Source organism: Schistocerca gregaria, chromosome 3 (genome assembly GCF_023897955.1).
Source record: "Schistocerca gregaria isolate iqSchGreg1 chromosome 3, iqSchGreg1.2, whole genome shotgun sequence".
In the NCBI taxonomy this organism is placed as follows: Eukaryota; Metazoa; Arthropoda; class Insecta; order Orthoptera; family Acrididae; genus Schistocerca; species Schistocerca gregaria.
In genome coordinates this window covers 694,155,111-694,177,805 of record NC_064922.1, presented here as the reverse complement: position 1 = coordinate 694,177,805, position 22,695 = coordinate 694,155,111, and the positions used below count along the sequence as shown (strand labels likewise).

At 44.3% G+C, this 22,695-nt stretch overlaps 1 protein-coding gene across 1 annotated transcript in view; it reads right to left on the bottom strand.

Moving 5' to 3' along the window:
* The window catches only part of LOC126354164 (putative inorganic phosphate cotransporter), a 75,212-nt gene that overhangs the window by 31,518 nt on the left and 20,999 nt on the right, over nucleotides 1-22,695 (bottom strand). The window contains exons 4-6 of the mRNA XM_050003587.1: nucleotides 20,740-20,824; nucleotides 12,001-12,224; nucleotides 4,211-4,372 (exon numbers count right to left, since the gene is read on the bottom strand). Coding sequence (XP_049859544.1) covers nucleotides 4,211-4,372; nucleotides 12,001-12,224; nucleotides 20,740-20,824 — 471 coding nt within the window. The remainder of the gene's footprint in view (nucleotides 1-4,210; nucleotides 4,373-12,000; nucleotides 12,225-20,739; nucleotides 20,825-22,695) is intronic.

Sequence of the window (22,695 nt, the reverse complement as noted above, 5' to 3'; positions counted from 1 at the left end):
GGTTTAAGAATCATGAAAGAAGGTTGTATACGTGGAAGAACCCTGGAGATACTAAAAGGTATCAGATAGATTATATAATGGTAAAACAGAGATTTAGGAACCAGGTTTTAAGTTGTAAGACATTTCCAGGGGCAGATGTGGACTCTGACCACAATCTATTGGTTATGACCTGTAGATTAAAACTGAAGAAACTGCAAAAATGTGGGAAATTAAGGAGATGGGACCTGGATAAACTGAAAGAACCAGAGGTTGTACAGAGTTTCAGAGAGAGCATAAGGGAACAATTGACAGGAATAGGGGAAAGAAATACAGTAGAAGAAGAATGGGTAGCTCTGAGGGATGTAGTAGTGAAGGCAGCAGAGGATAAAGTAGGTACAAAGAGGAGGTCTGCTAGAAATCCTTGGGTAACAGAAGAAATATTGAATTTAATTGATGAAAGGAGAAAATATAAAAATGCAGTAAATGAAGCAGGCAAAAAGGAATACAATCGTCTCAAAAATGAGATCGACAGGAAGTGCAAAATGGCTAAACAGGGATGGCTAGAGGACAAATGTAAGGATGTAGAAGCTTATCTCACTAGGGGTAAGATAGATACTGCCTACAGGAAAATTAAAGAGACCTTTGGAGAGAAGAGAACCACGTGTATGAATATCAAGAGCTCAGATGGCAGCCCAGTTCTAAGCAAAGAAGGGAAGGCAGAAAGGTGGAAGGAGTATATAGAAGGTTTATACAAGGGCGATGTACTTGAGGACAATATTATGGAAATAGATGAGGATGTAGATGAAGACGAAATGGGAGATATGATACTGCGTGAAGAGTTTGACAGAGCACTGAAAGACCTGAGTCGAAACAAGGCCCCCGGAGTAGACAACATTCCATTAGAACTACTGACGGCCTTGGGAGAGCCAGTCATGACAAAACTCTACCAGCTGGTGAGCAAGATGTATCAGACAGGCGAAATACCCTCAGACTTCAAGAAGAATATAATAATTCCAATCCCAAAGAAAACAGGTGCTGACAGATGTGAAAATTACCGAACTATCAGTTTAATAAGCCACGGCTGCAAAATACTAACGCGAATTCTTTACAGACGAATGGAAAAACTGGTAGATGCAGACCTCGGGGAGGATCAGTTTGGATTCCGTCGAAATGTTGGAACACGAGAGGCAATACTGACCTTACGACTTATCTTAGAAGAAAGATTAAGAAAAGGCAAACCTACGTTTCTAGCATTTGTAGACTTAGAGAAAGCTTTTGACAATGTTGACTGGAATACTCTTTTTCAAATTCTAAAGGTGGCAGGGGTAAAATACAGGGAGCGAAAGGCTATTTATAATTTGTACAGAAACCAGATGGCAGTAATAAGAGTCGAGGAGCATGAAAGGGAAGCAGTGGTTGGGAAAGGAGTGAGACAGGGTTGTAGCCTCTCCCCGATGTTATTCAATCTGTATATTGAGCAAGCAGTAAAGGAAACAAAAGAAAAATTTGGAGTAGGTATTAAAATTCATGGAGACGAAGTAAAAACTTTGAGGTTCGCCGATGACATTGTTATTCTGTCAGAGACGGCAAAGGACTTGGAAGAGCAGTTGAACGGAATGGACAGTGTCTTGAAAGGAGGATATAAGATGAACATTAACAAAAGCAAAACGAGGATAATGGAATGTAGTCAAATTAAATCGGGTGATGCTGAGGGAATTAGATTAGGAAATGAGACACATAAAGTAGTAAAGGAGTTTTGCTATTTAGGAAGTAAAATAACTGATGATGGTCGAAGTAGAGAGGATATAAAATGTAGACTGGCAATGGCAAGGAAAGCGTTTCTGAAGAAGAGAAATTTGTTAACATCGAATATAGATTTATGTATCAGGAAGTCGTTTCTGAAAGTATTTGTTTGGAGTGTAGCCATGTATGGAAGTGAAACATGGACGATAACTAGTTTGGACAAGAAGAGAATAGAAGCTTTCGAAATGTGGTGCTACAGAGGAATACTGAAGATAAGGTGGATAGATCACGTAACTAATGAGGAGGTATTGAATAGGATTGGGGAGAAGAGAAGTTTGTGGCACAACTTGACTAGAAGAAGGGATCGGTTGGTAGGACATGTTTTGAGGCATCAAGGGATCACAAATTTAGCATTGGAGGGCAGCGTGGAGGGTAAAAATCGTAGAGGGAGACCGAGAGATGAGTACACTAAGCAGATTCAGAAGGATGTAGGTTCCAGTAGGTACTGGGAGATGAAGCAGCTTGCACAGGATAGAGTAGCATGGAGAGCTGCATCAAACCAGTCTCAGGACTGAAGACAACAACAACAACATTAGTTGGAGTGTAAATAGGGAGCTTCATAGCCGTTTACAACAAATTTTGAAGACAATAAAGCCTGATTAGTTGAACTTTTAAATATTTTCAAGCAAGTTCTTTAGAATCCCGAACGCCAGAAATTTTACGAACTTACAGATGCTGCTTCAAAGAATGAGTTATGCGGCCTTTGCTTTTTAGGTATTTAGGCAGTGTTTCTTCAACGCTACACTTGCACAGTGAAGGGTCAGATAACAGAAAGCCTGTTGGGGTAGGTGGGATACAAATGGCTCTGAGTACTATGGGACTTAACCTGCTGAGGTCATCAGTCCCCTAGAACTCAGAACTACTTAAACCTTACTAACCTAAGGACGTCACACACATCCGTGCCCGAGGCAGGATTCGAACCTGCGACCGTAGCGGTCGCGCGGTTCCAGACAGTAGCGCCTAGAACCGCTCGGCCACACCGCCCGGCTAGGTGGGATTGTAGCAGTTCTCCACATTCTATAATAACTACATTATTAGTCCCTGTTGAACATAAACTTTTGATTCATGTTATCTTGAAAAGCAAAATCAAACCCTTGACTACTCTAAACAAAGAATAAATGGAAGCACTGAACTCCTTGACCGCTTTAATATCGTCTCTGAACCGTTGTCGACTCTCGAACATCCACACATCACTGTAATAATGCGTCACAGTGACAACCCCCCCCCCCCTACTGCCGTTTTGAATGTGGGGAACGAAGTTACCATTGTTACCATTGTGTGCAGAGCTTTGCTGGTATTTCCTCTTCTCTTGGAAACGTGATTCCCTGGTACCCCCGGAAACATAGGACAAATTCGACGGACAGCTCGGGATGAAATCCCTCTGTGAAGTCCGGTCGTCGTCCTAATCTCTGTCGGTGCCTTTTTATTGTACGTTCGAGTGTTAACGATTTTCCACCACTGTTGGTGTCCGCGGTTGAGTGTGCTGTAGGCAGCACTGCGTCCTCTTCTTGTTCCACATGCGCTGGCTTCAGCCTCTGTGTAGATATTGTCGTGGCCTTGCCTTGTTGCTGTTTCATAAAATTATGAGTCTTACGCTGCAGGAATTGGTAAGGTCCTACATAAAGTAGGCACAACGGTGATTTGACTGCATCTACTCGTAACTACACACGTAAAAATGCTGAAGATCCATATGAATAAATACAGATTTTGTACCGTGACGAAGAGGGACCTGTGGACTGGTCCTTCTTAGCTCGTGGTCAGCATGTAGCTGTTCTCTATGTTCTATAATAACTAGATAATAGCCGGCCCCGCCGCAGGACTTACAGCCACGCTGTGGAGTTTGAGCTCTTTCAACATACCACTACCCTCCGTTTTTATTTTGTAATATTTAATATAAGTTCAACCCTCTGCCGTCTCAGTTACGTGCTCTTTGATGCCTGCCACATTTTCACCTGGCCGTCGGCTATCCGCTTTTAGTGGCCAGACTGACAGCAGCGCCCAGTGAGACGTGTTGTGTTTTGTACCACGTATTTTCAGAATAGCTTCAACACAGAATTTCTCCCATTTTGGACCATGGTTGCACCCTCCGCTGTCTCTTTATCAAATATCATCTCCAAGCGAGCAGGTCGCGGGGTCTGCTAACAAATTACCACGCTAACAATAATCGGTAGCTTACAACCTGCAATAGTTCAGTAACATGTGAAGACACCATGCGGGTGTCGCTAGAGTTGCAGGGCTAATTTCCTGAATAACGTGTACACGACAATGTGTGGAGTAAAGGTACTGTTAGGAATTAAGTATAGTCATGATAATTTCCCGTGACGTGCTATGCTATTCCCGTACCAACGATACACGAACAGAATACGTAAACAGGTGATAGTTACGGAATTTGGAGTGGATTTTAGATGAGTTTGGTAGATATACTTACGCTGCGGATGGGGAACCTGAGGATGGTCGCCATGTAGGTGGGCAGGTAGGTGATCTGTCCGAAGAAGTTCCAGCCGATGCCCACGTGCATCATGGCGCACGCCCACACTCCGGGGCACTTCATGACGGAGCACCACGGCACCGGCGGCCTCTTCCGCTGTCCCTGCAACACATGCAACACGTCCACTCAGCTGTAACTGCTTTCAAACGATGGATGGACGGAAGTTATTTCCCGAAAACTACTTATTGAAAGAAACAAGCGAGAATAAAATTGGCTCTGGCTCTGAGCACTATGGGACTTAACATCTATGATCATCAGTACCCTAGAATCACTTAAACCTAACTAACCTAAGGACATCACACAACACCCAGCCATCACGAGGCTGAGAAAATCCCTGACCCCGCCGGGAATCGAACCCGGGAACCCGGGCGTGGGAAGCGAGAAGGCTACCGCACGATCACGAGATGCGGGCGAGAATAAGATTGATCGAGTTATTAACTATCGATGAATAAAGATTCTTACAGCAATGAAGCAGATAACGATTACGTCGGTAAGTGCACCAACGATTCGTGCTGTGATCAGAAATTTGTGCATGATAGAATTATTAAAGTATCGATGAACTGAAACTGACATAGCAATGAAGCAATATCAGTAAAACCTAAGTCTATAAGGGCACCATCGGTTTGCGCTGTAATCAATCTGTGCAATATGTCTTTCAAGTGCGGTCCATTTCCACAAAGAGCCAAATACATAAACTAATTTTTCAAACAGGAGATAGATAGAGTTCCTTACTTCAACTGTTTTCGAACTTTCTGAGAAGGCCGTGTGTAAATAACCATAATACACAGTTTCTTGTAAGATTCAGTCTTTGGCTTCAGGAAACGACATCAACAGTAAATTGTTTATTCTGCTGTGTGTGAGGTCACCTTAGCAGTAAATGAGAAGCTGAGTAGATTAACAAGATAATTTGGTTATGTGTTTCGAATAAGGTGGAGCAGTATGGAATAAGTGGATAGCCTCGCCATACCGGCAAGGGTAAGGTTGGCCTCCAACGCCAAGAAAATGGAAAAAAAGTTTGAACTTGGAAAAGATGCTGTAAAAACTGCTGTAATACTATGTCTTGTGCTTTTCTTTATATGTATCAACGAACAGCCACAAACACAACACTGTACATTTTCTCTACTTCCAATTGACACAAGTCTCATTGTAAAACACGTTCTGACATTTTTTCGGTTACAGCAGTCTCTTATTCTTAGCCGTTTGTCTCGCAATCGGGCACTCATACCTATCGGACTATTTCTGAGGGGTACAGCGAATGGAGTGCTTAGTACTACTTCGTTTCTAGTCAGAGGATTGGAGACGCACAGCTGTGCGGCGGCAGATTCTTTTCTGACTTACTGTTCATACTGTTAATAACTTTGTTTATCATAACATGGTTGTAACACTAAGTAAGTTCGAGAGAAACTTCTTAATATAAACTGATTTGAGTATTGTATTTTATTGCCCGTCCGGCTAGCCGCGCGGTCTAACACGCTGCTTCCCGGGCGGTGTGCCAGCCAGCCTGTGGATGGATTTTAAGGCGGTTTTCCATCTGCCTCGTCGAATGCGGGACTGTCCCCGTTATTCCGTCTCAGTTACACTATGTCGGCGATTGCTGCGAAAACACTGAAACAGTGCCTCCACGTTCGCTTACACCATAATTACTCTACCACGCGAACATTTAGGGTTACACTCGTCTGGTATAAGACATTCCCGGAGGGGGGGGGGGGGGGGGGAGTCGTCCACTGTAGGCCGAATCGCACAATAACACTGGGTTTCGGTGTTGGGCGGCGTCTGGGTGGCGGGTTGAGTGCACTGCTGTAGTCTGTTGTAGGGTTGTGAACCACTGAGGGCTACGACGGAGACGAAGCCCCTCCGTAGTTTCTGTCCCCGGTTCAGTACACAATACAAGCAAATGTATTTTATAAAGCAAATGAACTTAAGTTTGAATGAACGGTGACAGATGGAGATGTTTACCTTGAGAATTCGGTTGTGGCTAAACCTGTGTGAACATTCATGAGGATAAAAGGACAAAATCTAATAACGGTTTACTCAGCGCCTGCAGCGTCAGTAAAAACGTTATCGTCTATATAGAAACATGTGTCAGAGAGTGTAATAGTGCCGATACAGGTCACACTAAATTCATGTAAAGAAATTCCTGTTTCATTTCAAAGGAAACCCAGTCTACATTAAGTAACCCCACTTAGTTACTAATAGGGAAGGTGGGTGAAGAAGAGGTAAAACGAATAATTTAGTCAGTATCTGTTATGTGTTTTAGTTTTCTTTCAGGTCGAATTCATACGTATGTCTGCTGGGCATGACAAAGCAACACGGATTACTGCGCCAAAGGTGTAAATCAAGGGACACGGTTATAGACTTCCATGTTGACGAAACGCGTTTGGCAGTGCCTGAAGCCTCCAACGACTACAGTAGTGGAATGTTACAGAAGTGTCTCTTACAAAACCGTAAGAAATTATGGTAACGTGTAAAGGCTATCAGTGGTACTAATTTTAGAGTCCAGTAACTCAGAGATGACACAGCAACCGAAATTGAGGGCAGTTAAGAAAAAGATGTACTCTCTTATGAATTATTGTTTCTTTACAAAAAAGATACGGAGGTAACGTCTTAGTTTAATTCTAGCATCACTACAAAGATGACCGAAATGCAATAGTGCCAGTGGTGTTGAAACACAGTTAAAATACCTAAAATTAAACTAGGCTCTAGGGCCAAATAGAGTGCCTGTCAGGTTATATGCAGAATACGCAACCATACTAGCTCCCAGTTTCACTATAATATACCATAGATATGACAACCAAGAAAAGAAATGTGCCCAGGGGTTGGAAGAAAACAACGGTCACACATATCTTCAAGGCTAGCCGAAGCGATTCACAAAACTACCACCAAATCTCCGTTACTTCCGTCTATCCATAAATCTTAGAAAATGCTCTTAGCTGAAACCTACTGAGGTATCTCAAAGAAAATGACCTCCTCTATGCACATCATTATCGATTCCGAGCGGTGGTCTAGCGGTTCTAGGCGCGCAGTCCGGAACCGCGCGACTGCTACGGTTGCAGGTTCGAATCCTGCCTCGGGCATGGATGTGTGTGATGTCTTTAGGTTAGTTAGGTTTAAGTAGTTCTATGTTCTAGGGGACTAATGACCACAGCAGTTGAGTCCCATAGTGCTCAGAGCCAGCCATCGATTCCGAAAATAACAGTCACACGAAACTGACATCAAATCCTGAAAGCCATGGATAAAGGTAACCTGGTAGATGGTGTTCTTCTTGACTTCTGAAGAACGTTTGATTCAGTAGCACACCAGTGTTTCTTAAGAAAAGTGCAATCGTGTGGTTATCAGACCAAGTTTGTTACAGGACTGAGTATTTTTGGACAGGGAGGACGCAGCCTCTTGCTTGGCTAGAGAGGTGACTACTGAAGAATTTTGAGTGAAATGATCCGCACTGTCTGCAAAATATTTTTATTAAAACTCACAAACTGTTTCACGTCAATATAATAGTCATCATCGGGTGATAGAGATTCTTTTAAAAAGTGATAGCAGTACTGTTCTGTTTACTGACGCTCAACAACCTTCCTGCTCGTGGCTCGATTGTGCTATCACCTTCAGTTTAACTACGGACTGCCGCTTTTACCGCGTTAGGTGTTTCTACCATGACGTGAATTCTGAGGAGTGGGTCTATGGCAGTTAACTTCCCGCCATTACTTGTTAAAAAGAATCTCTATCACTTGAGCATGTGTCTTAAATTGAGGCGAAACCGGTCGTAATTTTTAATAAAAGCATTTTACAGCCAGTGTGGGTCATTTGAGTCAAAACGTGGAAATTTGCCTGTGGTGGCCTGTAATTTAAAATCACATGCTCAAGACTGTCTACAGAAATAGGTGTTACATTAGGCGTAGAGTTTGTGTTGTATATTTATGTGCTGGTAGACAATGTTAATAGTAATCACTGATTTTTTGCAGAAGATGTGGTTATCTACGATGAGGTATTTGAAAAAAAAAGTTGTGCAAATATCCAGACAGACCTCAGAATCTAGAACTGTGCGAATATTGAGGAATTGTGTGCTTCAAAAAAAGCAGACAACTAGTATCCTATAGATACAACATAAATGAGTCACAACTACTGTCAACTCAAAGACATAGGTGCCACGCATTGTGTGGATAAGAAATTGATTCATCATATTGACTCAGTCATAGGTGAAGTAAGTAGCCTACTTCGGTTCATTGACCGGATACTGGGAATATGCAGTCAGTCGACAACCTGCTTAGAAAAGACCTTTGCTTCCCATCTTAGAATGCTGATCAACTACGTAGGATCCACAGCAGACACAACTAACAGTGGTTATTGAATATAACCGACTGGGAATACTGAACTTATTGAAGGACGGTAGCACGGGTGGTGACACGTTTATTTGACTCAGGAGAAAACGTCACGGAAATTCTGAAAACCAACCGTTGGCAGCCTTGGAGATGGGCGCCAATTTCCCTACCATTATTAAGTGGAGAACATCCAATTTTAAATCAACCTCTTAACTGAAAGGATTAGACTAAGTACAGAGCACACGTGTAGGTGTTCATGTAGTCATTCTTCTTGCACCCTATGCGATAATGGATCGGTAAGAAACCATAAAATGTGGTGCAATACTAAATATTCTGTCACTTATTTCTGGCCGCAAGTGTTCAGAGTATACGCACTGATCAGCCAGAACATTATGAATAATTACCTAATAGCCGTTATTCCACGATTGGCAATGATAACAGCTGCGACGCGTCGTGGCATGAGAGCAAAGAGGTCTTGTTAGGTCGCTAAAGAGACTCGGCACCACACCTTCACTCACAAGATACCTAATTCCCGTTAATTCCGGAGAGAGTGGTGATGAGATCTAACGCCTCGTTCAGTCGAATCGCAGATTGGGTCCTGATACGGCGAGCTGGGAGACCAGCACACCAATTGAAACTCGCCAGTGTGTTTCTCTAACCACTGTATCACACTCCTGGCCTTGTGATATGGTGCATTATATTTTTGAAAATTTCCCCGGTCCTATGGAAACACGAAGAAGTGTACGTGTCTGAATTCAGTGTATAGTACACCTTGGCCGTCTTGGTGCCTCGCAAGAGCTTCACTGGACCCATGGATGCCCGTGTGAATGTCCCCCAAACAATGGAGCCGCTGCCGGCTTGTCTCCGTCCTGTAGGGTGGAGGAAATGTTGTCCTGGACGACGACGGATTTGCTCCCTTCCATCGAAAAAAAAAAATGGTTCAGATGGCTCTGATCGCTATGGGACTTAACTTCTGTAGTCATCAGTCCCCTATAACTCAGAACTACTTAAACCTAACTAACCTAAGTACATCACACACATGCATGCCTGAGGCAGGATTCGAACCTGCGACTGTAGCGGTCACGGGGTTCCAGACTGAAGCGCCTACAACCGCACGGCCACACCGGCCGGCCCTTCCATCGACATGATGAAGAAGGTGTAGGAATTCATCAGACCACGCAACTCTCTGCCACTGCGCCGACGTACAGTGGAGATGGTCACGCGCCCATTCCAATCGCAGTTGCTGATGTCGTGATGTTAACATTGGCACAGACATGGGTCGTCGGCTGCGGAGGCCCATCATTAGGAGTGTTCAGTTCACTCTGTACTCAGACACACTTGTACTTTAACCAGCATTTAAGTCTGATGTCAGTTCCGCCACAGTGCGACGTCTGTCCTGTTTTACCAGTCTGCCCAGCCTACGACATCTTATATCTGTAATGAGGGGTGGCTGCCCAACACAAGGACACCTGGACGTGGTTTCATTTTGGCTTCCCCACGTGTTGAAGACAGTCCCTACAACATTCCTCGAACACCCAGAAAATCGTGCAGCTTCCTAAATGCTCCTGCCGAGCTTCTGGGCCATCACAATCTGCCCTCGGTCAGACTCAGACAGGTTGCGCGCCTTCGCCGTTCTACACACGGACAGCATGCTCACTGTTACTAAATGCAATGTGCGTGTGTCTGATTAACAGTCATTCCTAAGTAGGTGTCGCTGCTACCGCCTGGACGGTTTTACATCGATGGTAGGTCAGTGGTCATAATGCTCTGGCTGATTAAATACTGTACGTACAGCTACACTCCTGGAAATGGAAAAAAGAACACATTGACACCGGTGTGTCAGACCCACCATACTTGCTCCGGACACTGCGAGAGGGCTGTACAAGCAATGATCACACGCACGGCACAGCGGACACACCAGGAACCGCGGTGTTGGCCGTCGAATGGCGCTAGCTGCGCAGCATTTGTGCACCGCCGCCGTCAGTGTCAGCCAGTTTGCCGTGGCATAAGAGCTCCATCGCAGTCTTTAACACTGGTAGCATGCCGCGACAGCGTGGACGTGAACCGTATGTGCAGTTGACGGACTTTGAGCGAGGGCGTATAGTGGGCATGCGGGAGGCCGGGTGGACGTACCGCCGAATTGCTCAACACGTGGGGCGTGAGATCTCCACAGTACATCGATGTTGTCGCCAGTGGTCGGCGGAAGGTGCACGTGCCCGTCGACCTGGGACCGGACCGCAGCGACGCACAGATGCACGCCAAGACCGTAGGATCCTACGCAGTGCCGTAGGGGGACCGCACCGCCACTTCCCAGCAAATTAGGGACACTGTTGCTCCTGGGGTATCGGCGAGGACCATTCGCAACCGTCTCCATGAAGCTGGGCTACGGTCCCGCACACCGTTAGGCCGTCTTCCGCTCACGCCCCAACATCGTGCAGCTCGCCTCCAGTAGTGTCGCGACAGGCGTGAATGGAGGGACGAATGGAGACGTGTCGTATTCAGCGATGAGAGTCGCTTCTGCCTTGGTGCCAATGATGGTCGTATGCGTGTTTGGCGCCGTGCAGGTGAGCGCCACAATCAGGACTGCATACGACCGAGGCACACAGGGCCAACACCCGGCATCATGGTGTGGGGAGCGATCTCCTACACTGGCCGTACACCTCTGGTGATCGTAGAGGGGACACTGAATAGTGCACGGTACATCCAAACCGTCATCGAACCCATCGTTCTACCATTCCTAGACCGGCAAGGGAACTTGCTGTTCCAACAGGACAATGCACATCCGCATGTATCCCGTGCCACCCAACGTGCTCTAGAAGGTGTAAGTCAACTACCCTGGCCAGCAAGATCTCCGGATCTTTTCCCCATGGAGCATGTTTGGGACTGGATGAAGCGTCGTCTCACGCGGTCTGCACGTCCAGCACGAACGCTGGTCCAACTGAGGCGCCAGGTGGAAATGGCATGGCAAGCCGTTCCACACGACTACATCCAGCATCTCTACGATCGTCTCCATGGGAGAATAGCAGCCTGCATTGCTGCGAAAGGTGGATATACACTGTACTAGTGCCGACATTGTGCATGCTGTGTTGCCTGTGTCTATGTGCCTGTGGTTCTGTCAGTGTGATCCTGTGATGTATCTGACCCCAGGAATGTGTCAATAAAGTTTCCCCTTCCTGGGACAATGAATTCACGGTGTTCTTATTTCAATTTCCAGGAGTGTAGATTGTGAGGTGGGGAACTGGAAGGGGAAGGCTGTTCATTTTTCCAGTTCCTTACGACGAAGCCGTCAAGGTCTTAATGACATTAATGTCGATGAAAGGGATGTGTTGCACGACAGTGTTTTCCGGTCTAATGTAATACATCAATACACTTTCTAATGTGAGAGTAGTGTAGATGTGGCCAGAGCGCAGCACCGACCTGCAGCTTGTCCGTGCCGACTGAGGCCTCGATGTAGCGGCGCTCTTCTTCGGAAATCCATGGATGGTCTGCGGGCGATTCGTAGACCAGCACGAGCCACGGCACATACCATAGCACGGTGATGGCGCCGAACACGTAGAAGACTAGCGGCCAGCCGCCGGCCAGGTTAGAGTCGCACAGCAGGCCCGACACGGGGAGGCAAATGCTCAAGCCCAGGTAGCTGCCTGCCGCAGACACACAGAAACTCGCATATCGCCGCTCATCAGGAAGTCACAAGCAACACCAAACCTACTACAAAATCAAAGTCAGCACAAAGTCTCTGTAAAACCACAATCAGTAGTCCCTATGCAGCACTACTTTCAGAACATTCGACAGTGTAACACCTGACATTGTCAAATGTCGGAGACATATCAATCTGTAACGGTCGCTTAATAACAATTCCCCGGTCTGTGTAAGCAAACAGAAAAAAATGAATGAGATTTCCACTCTGCAGCGGAGTGTGCGCTGATATGAAACTTCCTGGCAGATTAAAACTGTGTGCCCAACCGAGACTCGAACTCGGGACCTTTGCCTTTCGCGGGCAAGTGCTCTACCATCTGAGCTACCGAAGCACGACTCACGGCCGGTACTCGCAGGAGAGCTTCTGTAAAGTTTGGAAGGTAGGAGACGGATACTGGCAGAAGTAAAGCTTTGAGTACCGGACGTGAGTCGTGCTTCGGTAGCTCAGATGGTAGAGCACTTGCCCGCGAAAGGCAAAGGTCCCGAGTTCGAGTCTCGGTTGGGCACACAGTTTTAATCTGCCAGGAAGTTTCAGAAAAAAATGACTTTCGCTTCACATGTAAGTCCGCTGCAATATTTTTTAAAAAATACATGTTCTATAAAGAAATATTTTAACACTTAAAGAGTGACGGATCTACCATGCTTATATTATAACTGGTACCTGTTAATCACAACAACATCATTAATAAGTGCATCTCGTCAGTACTAACAGGCTGGTTAAAGCATGAATTTTGGTGTATAAAACCAGTAGGAGTCTCACATCTACACTTGTTTTTGCAAGCAGGTGCAAGCAGGTGCTATTTGAAGAAAGAAACAGAAAATGGCCTAAGGCTGTGGTGACACTTATAAAATTATTGAGACAAATACGAAGATGTACATTTTATTGATAATCCCAGCATAAACATAAAATAACAAACAGCAATATGAGTTCGATCGGAATAGTTGTTTTAATAGTTTCGATGGCCTATTTTAAAGTGAGTGTTTTGATATTACTAGACAGACTAGATAGATAGGAACCTCCAAGCCGTGAATGGGTTCCCCATGGAAGACTGCTAACACAAATACCCTACCTTCCCTACGGCTTGCTGTGGTGCGGCATTGTCTCTGCTATGCAAACCTACAGGAAGTTGGCGCCTCAGCCATCACGTATGACCATTGGCGTTTTACAATGATTTTAATATCAAAGTGCTGTCCTTGTTAGTTTTCATTATTCAAAAAATAAATGACATTTCTTGAGTAATCCATTGTTTTAAAAGCTACAACATTATTTTCTGTTCTTATGTAATCTTGAGACAGTTTTTGTGTTGATTTGGGATTTTAATGTCTTGCTTGCTTATCCAAGAGCTGGAATCCCTTATACCCAGCGGCTATTGACTACAGTGGCTAGAGCACGTTCTGCTCACTGGTAATAATTTGATAGCTGCACTTCTCCCACCACCTGTACTGTTCAGACAGATAGGAGCTCTCTCCTATGATTCACAAACAGATAAGTAGTATGTATCATATACAATGTCTGGTATATTTTGTCTTCATTTTTCTGTATGTTTGGCTCTCGTTGTCGTCGAAGAACCCCCTGGGTTTACCGTTTTCGCCTTGGGTATCGTCAACATAGCCGCCCTCCTGTTGAGTTCTACCACTATAGTCATCTCCGCCGCCTTTGCCTCCGCCTCTGCCACCACCTTCACCCCAGACATTACTGCTGTCACCCCTGCCAACGTCGAAGACGTTTTGTCCCTAACCACTGACTCATCACCACATCGATCACTCTACGTCACCATCACCCTAGTCGCCACTTTAGTTGCTGTTTACACACCACTCAATGCCGCTCATTGCCATTGGCCACCATGGATCAGTCAACCACGTCAGTCACTTTTACTTCTCCATTTCCTATTCGCACTGCCACCATGAGGAGCACATTATTTCATGCATCACCCTAAGTTTGTCCTGCTTTGCTCACAATATGTTCCACCATCATTACTGACACACATGCACCTCTCTCCCTTCCCACACCTCTTTATACTCTTTCAGCCAAGATTCAACAGCCGACGCTTCTACGATTTTCACATCGAGAACAACCTGCTGAGCAACAACAGCAGCAGATGATATCACGAACATCCCTTTCACAAGCCACACTGTACTAACCAATGCAAGTCATGCTGAAGGTTCAGCACAAATCACAGTTAACGCTAAACGGCGCAATATTACGCCATCCCCATCCCACATCCATCCTTCCATCCAACAGCCACTAAAGGAGCACTAAACGCCGAAAGACGGATGATGCTCCCAGTCCCACACCCAGGAAACCTGAAACACAACTGGACAACACTGTAAACATGGACACAATATCCTTTCTCCTACAATTTCTATTACCCAAATCCCTCGCCCTCGAAATCATAAAATACCTCTCAAACTTACAAATCCAACAAATCATCCCAGACAAGTACCACATCTTACTGAAGCCCCTAAACTAACATTTATACCAACCCACTCTCCAAAATCACTACATAACCTTTGCTCCCAAAGCCTCCTTAGCACCTCCCACCACAACACCGCTCCCTCACCATCCTTGCACCGTCATTGTAGTAGTCACAAAAGTCAGCCTTGAGGTAACAAACGAGGAAGCGTAATTCTATCTTGATTTAGAGGTCTGAAAAATCCTCCAGATCAATAGTGACCTTGGCCCCCTTAACTCATGTTTTTACTCAATCTGCCTCCACCACATGTCATCTGTTTAAAGAGGAAGTCCTGATATAACACTGCCAAAATAAGATGTAATATTCCAGATCCCACCTCCAACCCCAAAAGTGTCTCTTTTACAGTGATCACCTCAAGGTCGAACGTAAAAACCACTCAATCGTCCAGTTTGTAAGGCTGCTAATTTTCTTAAGACTTTATTTCCTACCTGAAACAACTCCCAATCCATCTATTCCATGAAATGCAAAGCCAAGCCCCCAGCCTACCACTACTGAACGCACTGTCGCAATCTGCCCTATTGATAACCTCATGAATCACTAAAATTCCCTGGAGAAAAACCTCCCTTTGCTGAAGAATTAATAGTATTAATTATGATCATCCTCCAAAGTATAAATCAATTTCAAAAACGACACCCTGTAACGCTGAAAATGCATATCCTCCTATTGCCATCTATTGTACTATAATTTTTTTCCTTATTTTGTTACCTGAAGATATGACATTTATGGGTCTTTATATATTGTAATTATATACTCCTGGAAATGGAAAAAAGAACACATTGACACCGGTGTGTCAGACGCACCATACTTGCTCCGGACACTGCGAGAGGGCTGTACAAGCAATGATCACACGCACGGCACAGCGGACACACCAGGAACCGCGGTGTTGGCCGTCGAATGGCGCTAGCTGCGCAGCATTTGTGCACCGCCGCCGTCAGTGTCAGCCAGTTTGCCGTGGCATACGGAGCTCCATCGCAGTCTTTAACACTGGTAGCATGCCGCGACAGCGTGGACGTGAACCGTATGTGCAGTTGACGGACTTTGAGCGAGGGCGTATAGTGGGCATGCGGGAGGCCGGGTGGACGTACCGCCGAATTGCTCAACACGTGGGGCGTGAGGTCTCCACAGTACATCGATGTTGTCGCCAGTGGTTGGCGGAAGGTGCACATGCCCGTCGACCTGGGACCGGACCGCAGCAACACACGGATGCACGCCAAGACCGTAGGATCCTACGCAGTGCCGTAGGGGACCGCACCGCCACTTCCCAGCAAATTAGGGACACTGTTGCTCCTGGGGTATCGGCGAGGACCATTCGCAACCGTCTCCATGAAGCTGGGCTACGGTCCCGCACACCGTTAGGCCGTCTTCCGCTCACGCCCCAACATCGTGCAGCCCGCCTCCAGTGGTGTCGCGACAGGCGTGAATGGAGGGACGAATGTAGACTTGTCGTATTCAGCGATGAGAGTCGCTTCTGCCTTGGTGCCAATGATGGTCGTATGCGTGTTTGGCGCCGTGCAGGTGAGCGCCACAATCAGGACTGCATACGACCGAAGCACACAGGGCCAACGCCCGGCATCATGGTGTGGGGAGCGATCTCCTACACTGGCCGTACACCTCTGGTGATCGTCGAGGAGACACTGAATAGTGCACGGTACATCCAAACCGTCATCGAACCCATCGTTCTACCATTCCTAGACCGGCAAGGGAACTTGCTGTTCCAACAGGACAATGCACATCCGCATGTATCCCGTGCCACCCAACGTGCTCTAGAAGGTGTAAGTCAACTACCCTGGCCAGCAAGATCTCCGAATCTGTCCCCCAATGAGCATGTTTGGGACTGGATGAAGCGTCGTCTCACTCGGTCTGCACGTCCAGCACGAACGCTGGTCCAACTGAGACGCCAGGTGGAAATGGCATGGCAAGCCGTTCCACACGACTACATCCAGCATCTCTACGATCGTCTCCATGGGAGAATAGCAGCCTGCATTGCTGCGAAAGGTGGATATACACTGTACTAGTGCCGACATTGTGCATGCTCTGTTGCCTGTGTCTATGTGCCTGTGGTTCTGTCAGTGTGATCATGTGATGTATCTGACCCCAGGAATGTGTCAATAAAGTTTCCCCTTCCTGGAACAATGAATTCACGGTGTTCTTATTTCAATTTCCAGGAGTGTATATATATGCATTTACATCGATGTATAATTGGTTTGTTTTGTAAATATTATTTGTATTTTACGCTGGGTCTTGCCTAGGGAAAACTAGGCTATCTAACGATTACATCGATAGGTCGTGTGGTGTGTTGTGTGACGCTTCCGCGAGTTGCAGCGCATTTGGGGTTTGGCAGCATGTAATTGCGCTCGACTTGCTATGATATTTTCTGACACGGTGTCGCGGACGGGAAGCATTAGCTGGCGCACATCAAGAGCCCATTTCGCCTGGTGACAGTGTCGAGAAGAAGGCGGGCCAACATCCAGCTTTTGCAACAGCGACAGCCGACAATGAGTGACTGTCGCCACATCCTCGATCGACGACTTCAAACCTTCAATCAGCCAACAAGGAAGACTGAAAGCAAGTAAAGTTTTAGAACTGTACGGCAGACCTCAGCTTTTCAAACTATTCCATTAGCAAAATACAGCAACTTAGTATGAACCTTTGTTGCTCATTGACCCAATTGCATTACCAAGCATGGTCCCATCCTCTTCCTAAATGAACTCGAGTGTCGTTGAAATTCATACGCCAGCATTAAAGTAATATTATTCCATTTCACTGCTTTAATTTCAAAGTTCAGTTAAAGTATTCATAGCTGGCTATAATATTTAGATTACACAAGCACAAATTAAGAGTGCGAGTTTTGTTACCATTTTTTAGCTTACCTGTGACTGCAGCTCAGCTTGGTACGTACTAAATTTTACTATTGTTAATTGTTCAGAATCATTTAATTCAAGTTCAAAGTTAAACCTCTTATTTCTAAATTGCGTAGATTCAAGTAGCTTTTGAAATGATTGTTGAGGTAGCCCAAGAAGAACCTTATTTTATTGAATTTCGTAGTGCTTCAGAAAGAAATTTCAGTCACTAAATTCACTTTCAATTTTACCGTTTTATTAATTCTTTTGCTAAATTAAGTCAGAGTGTAGCGAAATTTATTACTACTGACAAACATTCAGTTTTCACACAACACGTGTCAATCTTCAGTTGCCATGCTTTTAGTGCTAATTTTATATGCATTAATCTTTCATTTTCAGTTATTATAGTAGTTGTCCATAGGACTGGCGACCGTAATTTTCCCCAAATCTCAAATATCTAATTAACGTCAATTAATTGTTAACGTAACGACCGCACATTTACTTTCTTTATTAATTTTACCCTTTTCTCAAAATTAATTTCCTCCAATTTAATTTGCATTTATCCTTTCATTTGTATGTAACCCTTTCCTCCCTCTTTACTGACAAATTAGCTTCGGTGACGATTGCTTTTCCCAAATTTCCATTAGGTGCACATGGTTTAATTTTTCACTGTCATTAAGGTCGATAAATGAGGGGGAGGTTACAACACTCTCGAACAAATCTCCCTTACTGCCTGTTCCATCTTCCATATGAACTCCCAAGTTATTTGCTCAAACAGCCAGGTTCACTCAGTCTTCATCCCTATCGACACTATACTCTAAATCCCCTCTAGTTCTCACCCACACAAACTATTCTCAATTTCTTGCTCCTGCGCATCAGCACTACAACATCATATTCCACAACAACCATTCCCTTTCAATACGTAAAGCCTTCTTTATGCATAAACTAAACTAAACAACGTCCGAACAGGCTTTGAAAGGCCCAACGGTACTGACCGGCAGCCACGTCATCCTCAGCCCACAGGCATTAATGTATGAGGATATGGACGGGCATGTGGTCAGCACACCACTCTCCGGCCGTATGTAACTTTACGAGACTGGAGCCGCTACTTCTCAATCAAGTAGCTCGCTCCTCAGTTTGTCTCACAAGGGCTGAGTGCACCCTGCTTGCCAACAGTCCGGATGGTCTCCCATGCAAGTACTAGTCCAGCCCGACAGCACTTAACTTTGGTAATCTGGTGGGAGCCGTTGTTACCACTGTAGCAAGGCCGGTGGCTTCTTTATTCATGTCCCACACAAATACAAAATCCTTACCTTGCTTTTAAATCAGAATTTTCTTCAACGCTGTATCCTACAGCGCATAGATAATTCTCTTCCCTGACCAGGGGCTGAGTTGCAATCGGCAACAATAAGAATTTTTGGCGACAACCCTTATACAGTGCTCCCACCTAATCTTCATTTTCTTCTTCATAATCTTAACTGTTCCCTTGTTCACCTCATACATCTGACCTAATCATCTCATCCCCTATGACTTGCTCACCCACAACGTTCATACCTTTTCTATCTATGTTATACCACTGACCTTGAGATCCGCAGCAGATCTCCTGCGAACACCAATGATGTCAGTTTACAGACTCCCTCCAAGGTGACATTGTCCCTATTCCCCAGCACAAGTATCTTGAAATATGCACTATCCTAGAAATCATATTATCTTCTTCCAACACTTGATGCCTCAATGCAGCGTCCTCGATCGAACTGGAAGTAATCACCTATCTATTCTCCATTCTATCCCCTGCACCCTGTCTCTTCCCCATTCTTCCCATCCCAATTTGCATCCAGGTGTTATCTAATATTACTCCAAAAAAATTGGAAATTCTACCAGGAATCCATAGATACTCCGTATGGAAGCCTTCCAGCACTAAATGGCATCTTTCTTGACACGTCTTTCCTGCAGCAGACCTCTTCAGACGCTATCATACTCCTGCAGAAACATGCTCATCGCCCCCCCCCCCCCCATCCTCCAACCCTCCAACACCCATACACACAAGTACTACTCTCCCTTCCGAGAACCCCGTCGCTTACACTACTCCTTCTTATGGACGGGACATATTCTACTGGAAAATCCAGATACACAGCAGGAACGTATCTGTTTCTTCTGCTTCTTCTCCCCAAAAAGGATTAGGTCTTAGTGACCTGTTCTGGCTTCATAGGATTGTAGGATTTATTCCTATCTTTACACTAGTCTCCTCACCTAACTGTAGCTGGCTTCTATCTGCTTGCTGCTTTTGTTAGTCTCCTTTCACTCGTAAGTTCTGATGGTCTCTTCATTTTTTTAATGTAGACCTATTTTATCGTTTAGTTTACATATTTTCAGACATTCTACAATCGCTTCATTTCTAAATCGATATCATTTAGAAAACCCTGTCATAAACCTTAGAAAGTTCATTTTCGCTGTTTGTACGCGGCTTTTACCTCTCTCTCCCTCTCTCTCTCTCTCTCTCTCTCTCTCTCTCTCTCTCTCTCTCTCTCTTTCTCTCTCTCATTATCCATGGCTCACTTGCATAAAGCAGCGTAGGGATACCGATAGCATTATAGAATCTGAGCTGGTTGTCCTTATGGGTTTCATTTTTTAATGCTCTTATGCTGCCACATATGATATGGAACTTATTTAAAGAAATATTTTCCCTCTTCACAGGATGTGCTAGATTCAAGGTAGCTAAAGTTAGAGACTTGTTCAATTGGTTGGTTATTGATTATTATGTTGGCTCTTCGGAAGGTTACTTCCTAAGAAATCTATCACATTTATTTTGTTTATGGAAATATTTAGATTATATTGACTTGAACACAACTGATAGTTATGTAATGTTCTTTTCGATCAAAGATGGCGTCTTCGTTGATCATAATTCAAATCATAGTTCCTTACTAATTTCAAATCTCGATCAATCGGCAGTAATATTAAAAAAAACAGCTGAGCACTTATACTGCTCCATAACATGGTGCACTGAAGCAAAAGAAGTTGAGAGTATAGCCTATAACGGTTACATTTAATGATATGTGTTTTAGTAAAATCAATTTCGAATGATGGGACAGGGGTCGCTAGTAGATATGTCTGTTTCTAAAAGAGGCGAAAGCTGTAAGATAGTATACCTGAAAATATCATGGAGAAACGACTTCTCTCTTCCGGCGGCGACCACTTGGAGATCATATATTGGATAGCTGGAAAAGTCACACCCTGAAACAGAAAACATTCGTCATCTAAATTAATGGTGTTCTCAACCCAATGGTCGATCTAAACACCGGAATACATGTTGGACACATTTCCATTGGTATTACACCTTTCCCTGATTCCGAATCCGGTTACAATAAGTAATTTTTCACATTAAGAAAATAATGTCAGAAGTGAAAGAAGCGGCAAGCATCAGAAAAAGTCACTACTTTGGTCACATACTGTAATTTAAAATATTTTTCATCTACGTCGTTAATTGCAAGTTTTCACCCTCCTCCGTCACCCACGGATTGCAAGTTGATGATTCTTCGCTACTTCTCGATGTATGTTTATGCCAAGTTGTACCATTCTCTTTCTTTCCAGTTCCAATCATTAGTTATCTGATCTACACATTTGATATCAAGCAGCACAATGTCTGAAAATTTTCTCTTCACTTCTTATTTTAACTGTTTATCTTTCAATTTTCAATATCGTGCAAGCTACACCCAAGATTAAAACGTTCAGAGAATTTATATTAGATATTTAAAAAAATCTCTCTTTGTCAAACGTACTTTTTGTGTTTCAGCAACTATACATTTTATATCCTGTCTACTTCTGCCTCTCATTTCGTTAATTTAATTCTTTCTGCGTCACCTGATTTAATTCGACTACGTTCTATTACTGCTTTTTTCTGTTTTGTTGACGTTCATCCTACAACATGTTATCAATACTCTATTCATTCGGTTAACTGATCTACTACGTCCTTTTCCATCTCTTTTCCCTGACTGTTAATGCCCTTTGGGAATGTCTCCATATTTTCCGTTAGTGTTTGCTCAGTGTAGAGACTGAATAACATCAGGAATACGCTACAACCCTCTCCTACTCACTTCTTAATCCCAGCCTCCCTTTCACATTCTCTGACTCCTACAACTTCTGATTGGTTCCTGCGCAAGATGTTAGCTTTGTCTCCCTGAAGTTGACACCTAATACATTCATAATTTCAAATAGCGTATTTCTGTCAATATTACCAGTAACCTGCTCTAAATCAATACATATGTATTTAGGTTGGTTAGTATGTCCAAGTACATGTGGCAAGTGCAAGCCATTAATGCTTATTTTCTCCCAGGCAGCAGGTCAGGAGTTAAAGTGTGGACGCCAGAACGCAAAACAGTTAGCCCATACTGACAGACGCGATGCCCTTAGTGATGCAGTTACGACCAAGCAGGAAACATCAGATCGTACACTTTGTGACATGTTTGTGGGAAGAGTGATCCGAGAAAATCCAACCAATATAATGATATTTGTACACGTTAAGGTACCAATGCACATAATATCTGCACTTATATCTGTTTATATCTGTTACATCCTGTACACACACACACACACACACACACACACACACACACACACACACACACAAAGGCGCGCGCGCGCGCACACACAGACACACACAGACGCGCACATGTGTCTTCAAACATCGGACATGAGATTTTCATGTTTTCTTGCTCACTGCTTGCAAACTATTACTCTGACACAAAAATAAACAGGACCTTTGTATAGAAAATTTTTTAGTTTCTTGCTAAATTTTGAAATGGGATAAATTTTTTCTAGAGGCTTTAATTGTCAAATTATCCGAGGAAAACATACAAAGAAACTTTCAAATGTATTTTTCTTGAATAACTAGTAAACCGTGACTTCCAGTGAATACACATCCTTACAAAATTTAACTACATCAAATTTCCTACAAAATGGTCCTGTTTACTTTCTCTGTACCACTAACAGTTTGTGCACAGCGTCCGAGAAAATATGAAAATCTCACACGTGGTTTCGAAAGCGTTGTGGGTAGCCTAAAATCTATCGCTAGGGGCAGCTGAATCAGCCTGTGCATATACTTTTTA